The sequence below is a fragment of the Belonocnema kinseyi genome, chromosome 8 (assembly GCF_010883055.1).
Source record: "Belonocnema kinseyi isolate 2016_QV_RU_SX_M_011 chromosome 8, B_treatae_v1, whole genome shotgun sequence".
Taxonomy (NCBI): domain Eukaryota; kingdom Metazoa; phylum Arthropoda; class Insecta; order Hymenoptera; family Cynipidae; genus Belonocnema; species Belonocnema kinseyi.
Window position 1 is genome coordinate 108,607,564 of NC_046664.1, and position 4,609 is coordinate 108,612,172.

Sequence of the window (4,609 nt, forward strand, 5' to 3'; positions counted from 1 at the left end):
AGATCAACAGTTCTCACATTAAAACTCAAAATGTAAAACTGAAAAGTCATAAAAGATTCAAAATAGTCAAATTTTGAAAAAATAAAACTTGTGCTGGGTTGTACTCAATAAATGCAGTCTTTATTCTCTCTAATAGAATTACGTAAGAACAAAAGTTGTCATATTAAAACCCAAGATATAAAAATTTAAAAAAAAGAAGAAAAACACAAATTTGAACAAACAAAAATTATGCTGAATTGTGCTCGATAAATGCAGTTAGTATTCAGCACAAGTTTCGGTTTTTCGACTTTTGATTATTTTTGGGCTTTGTACTTTTTTGAGTTTTACTTTTTGAGTTTTAATATGAGAAATGTTGATCTCACGCACTTTTGTTATAGAAAATAACGACTGCATTTGCCGAGCACAACTCAGTAAAACTTTTAGTTTGACAAAATTTGACTATTTTTTTATCTTTTATTTTTTTTGAGTTTTAAATTTTGAGGTTTAATACGAGAACTGTGGATCTCAGGTAATTTTTTTAAAAGTAATGTCTGCATTTTTCGAGCACAACTCAGCACAAGTTTTAGTTTTTCCACATTTTAAAAAATAATAAAATTTTTTGAATTTTGGTTTTTTTAAGACAGGTTTTTATAATTTTTATTTCCTGCACGAAAATGTGTATACTTCGAGCCCCCTAGCACAACCTTTCTTTTTGCTATAATAAGAAGTTGCAGATCTAGAAAAAACAAAACTTTTTTCAACAATTGTGCCCGTAATTTTTTATTTTTCAAAAAACTGTTTATGGCACAAATGAGAACAAATTTTATTAAATAAAGTGCTCTAACTTTCGATATCTTAGCTGTTAATTAAAATTTGTTTCGAAGATTGTTATTTTCATTTTCATTTGAATGTTTTATTTCATTTAAGAATTGTAATTTCAAATACAAAAAGAAACTAATTAACAAACCACAAAAAATGTACGAAATTCACCTAAATATATGGCAAACGCTTCTCTTCTTGTAACTTCAATATTTGAAATTTTGGACGTAGATAGTTTCATAACGAGAAATGACGAACGAAACCAGTACTTGCCGAAGGTACTCACAAATTATAGAAGACAGTTTCCAAATACTCGATTCGATTGTTCTGTTTCGTATTATTGATCCACATTTTTTATACAAAACTGGATAGCCTGGACGAATAAAAATTGTTTAAAAAATGACAGGCCATTCTGAACAGAATTGACTACACCTCGAAAGCATTAAATATTATGTTGAATTCAGAAAATGGGATTTTAAAAACATGCTTGTAAAAATAATTGTTCAAACAAATTGCATTTTTTAAACATTTTAAGAAGGTTAAAATATTCTTTCTATATACTATAAAATCAGAAAAATAATTGTATTCTATTTTATTTTTCTAAGTAATTGGAAAAAGTTGATTGAGCAAGTATAAATTGTTTAAATAAATAGAAATTTGTTCAAACTTAGAAGAAATGTACCAAAATTTTACAATTATTCAATAAAAAGTAGCATCGTATACCATTTTGAGAAAAAGTGGACATCTCTGGCTCAATGTTTAGAAATTTTGAAATAAAGAATGATTACTTGTTTTAATAATTAATGTGTCAAAAATTTTAGTACTAAAAAAATATAAACTATTACATTTTATGAAGAAAGTACAATTATTTTTTACATTTTATTGAAATAAATAATTTTTTTATTAAGTTACATTTATTTTAATTTCGCTTAAATGTTCTAATTTTCTTTCTAATTTTCCCACTTTCATATTTCATGATATTCGCACTCCGATAATGTTTAAAAAGAGGACGAAGCTGAATTTTCAAAAGCGGATATTAAATAGGATTTACATATGTCTCTTTCGGATATGGAAATACTTTTTAAGCGTTAAAATATCTTCATGTTTCGCCAATTCGCTTAACGTTTTCAATTTAAGTTGTAAATGAATAATTAATTAATAATTCTTTACAAAATGCTATCATATTATTATAATAATAAAAAAATCGATTATTTTACTTCATTAGATATTAATTAATCATAATTAATATTAATTAACTCATAATAACCGTTTCCCTGTCATAGATTTAAGGCTGTTTAAATAAGCCAAATCTTTAAGAAATTGCTAAATTAACTTCTAATTAGCTGAATCATTTTCCTGATATAATTTTAAGGAAATGAAAAAAGTGGATGAAAATCAGTTAATATTTCCATTAATTAAGTTAATCTTAATGTGCATGCGAAATTACAAGAACTCTCAACTGGCATTGAAGATATGATCCGATTTTCATCAACAGTACTGTTTAGCACAGTACATATAGAGAAAGACACACCTGTGAGTTATATGTGAATCTTAATTCGCTACTATTTATTACTAAAAAATTTTGAGGAAAACATTGAGATAATTATTTAGAAAATAACAGATTTTATACACTACACACGTGTTCCCTATGTTATTTTATTATCTAAATAAAATAAATAATTTATATTTAATTTACGAACCACCTCGAAAATTAAAAGTCAATATAATTTCATTATTAAAAATTTTTTAAATTCTCATTTTCTCAATATTGAATTGTTGACATTGAATTCTGATTTTCTGAACGCAATAGGAAAAGTAAATAAAACGTTCGAAAAAAAAGTCGGAAGACGCAGAAAAAAAAGGGTTCAGAGCTTCAGGTACTTGACGCCGAAGTTTGCAGTAGGAGAAAAAACGCAGTAGAAATCCGGCCGAAGTTACTGCCTACTGCTTCCATCCGGCGGCCGGAGGGAGCAGAAGCCGAAGTTTAAACCTCGGGTCCGGCAAGCAGGAGGACCTGCCTGCCGGAGGGCAAGCAGTAGCCGAAGTACTGCTTGTCCCATCTCTAGTATATAACCCCTTTTACGGAGATCCCTGGCATGGTTTCACAGCAGTTATTGCAAAAAGTGCCAGATCTCTGTGTGTAATCTTTTCGCTCAGAAGCCATGCCGGCATCGCAGCATTCTAGCAGGTCGTCCCTCAATCAATATATTTACTGCAAACTATTGTGATGCTGCCGGTTCATTGTATCAACTCCACTTTGATTGGCTCCACCAAATCTAGGATAGTCGGCATTGTTGTCTGACTCATTGTCGATTGTTTTCAGCCACATTTACAACTAACTTCGGTGATATCATTTTTATTCCTACGATCAGCTAGGGAAAGGAGTCGTCTACCTCCCAAAGTCCTGCATGCAAGCGTAAGACTATATAATCTGGCTTGGTGTCCCAAAGTCCTGCATGCAAGCGCAAGACTATATAATCGGCTTGGTGTTTAAATACAGATGAAGATGCATTAACACACTGAAAATAAGACTCAGTATAAAAATTGTACTATTTCATTATACAAGTTTGAAATATGGAATGAAAAAGCGAAACATGAGTTAAATGTATTATCCTCTAAGTACGTGAATTATATAAGAATAAGCAATAAACAAAATAAATAATTAATACAGCTAACAGCAAGTGTATTTCAAAACATTTTAGAGTCAGGACTTTCTCAGGGAAGAAGAACCAGTATTCTTACCGCTGAGGAATAATAAAAATTTATTAACAAGAAACATAAATTATCTTGAATTTTGTAGAGAAATTGATAATATTATAATATTATAATTGATAATATAATTTTTCTCATATCCGTCAATTCAGATACCATTCTGTAATTTCTCAAGAACACATTTTTTCCGTGTATTTACTCACCAGCGGCAAAACAGATGGTCTATAATTAAAGGTCTTGCTATAAAAAATTAATCTCTGTATAAAGAGTATAAGGAGCTTAAGAGCTGAAAATGCGTTCAAATTTGCTGAAATAAATTCTGATTGTAGATACCAGGAACTGTGGGTGGCCGACTAGCTCCGGTTGTTTACAGTGGGTATAGTAGAGGCCATAGTCCGCGGTATGATGAACCTTATCCTGAGGAAGTCCCTCGTCAAAGGTGTTCTGCACAACAAATCGCAGAGTCTTCTGAGCCACTATTTTACAATAGCAGACCAAGACATCACAAGGAATACAGGTAAACATATATTATCATAATCTAAATAAAAAAGAATGACACCACTACAGAAATAACATAATTTCTGTTAAAAGCATACAATATAAGCTCCATTTATTTAATTTTGAATGACTTTTGACTTTTGACACCACCATGGAGGTTGAGTCGAAGACGCGTTTTTCTTATGTGGTGATCCCCAATGGGCTTAGTCCACTTGTGAATGAAGCATTCAGCTTTAATTCCTGGAGGCAAATTCCACATTAATAAAAAGTTAACCACACTAACAGTTGAAGTATACTTTAAAAACCTACTTGCATTTTTCAGGAACTCAGGTCAAATGTGAAATTGAGGTCTTGACAGAGCTCACAGACCTGAAACGCCGCAACGATGCCGCACGAGGGGAATCGTCCCCCGCCAGGTGCCAGATCGTGGATGAAATTTACCCCCACCATACGTACCGTTTAAGAGCCGCAAAACAGAAAGTGCATGATTACCACTGTAAGTTCGTATGTAAGCCGAAAATGCACGATTCGACCTCGGAGTTCTGCTGTACGATGATTGCCGACCTGAAGGCTTCGGAAGACTTCGGTGGTCTTCTATTTA

The 4,609-nt window shown here is 31.5% G+C and overlaps 1 protein-coding gene across 1 annotated transcript in view; it reads left to right on the forward strand.

Annotated features, from left to right (window-relative positions):
- Positions 1 to 4,609, forward strand: part of LOC117178648 — a 34,067-nt gene that overhangs the window by 9,033 nt on the left and 20,425 nt on the right. Inside the window, exon 3 of the mRNA XM_033370072.1 lies at positions 3,840 to 4,027. Within this exon, the coding sequence (XP_033225963.1) occupies positions 3,840 to 4,027 (188 nt within the window). The remainder of the gene's footprint in view (positions 1 to 3,839; positions 4,028 to 4,609) is intronic.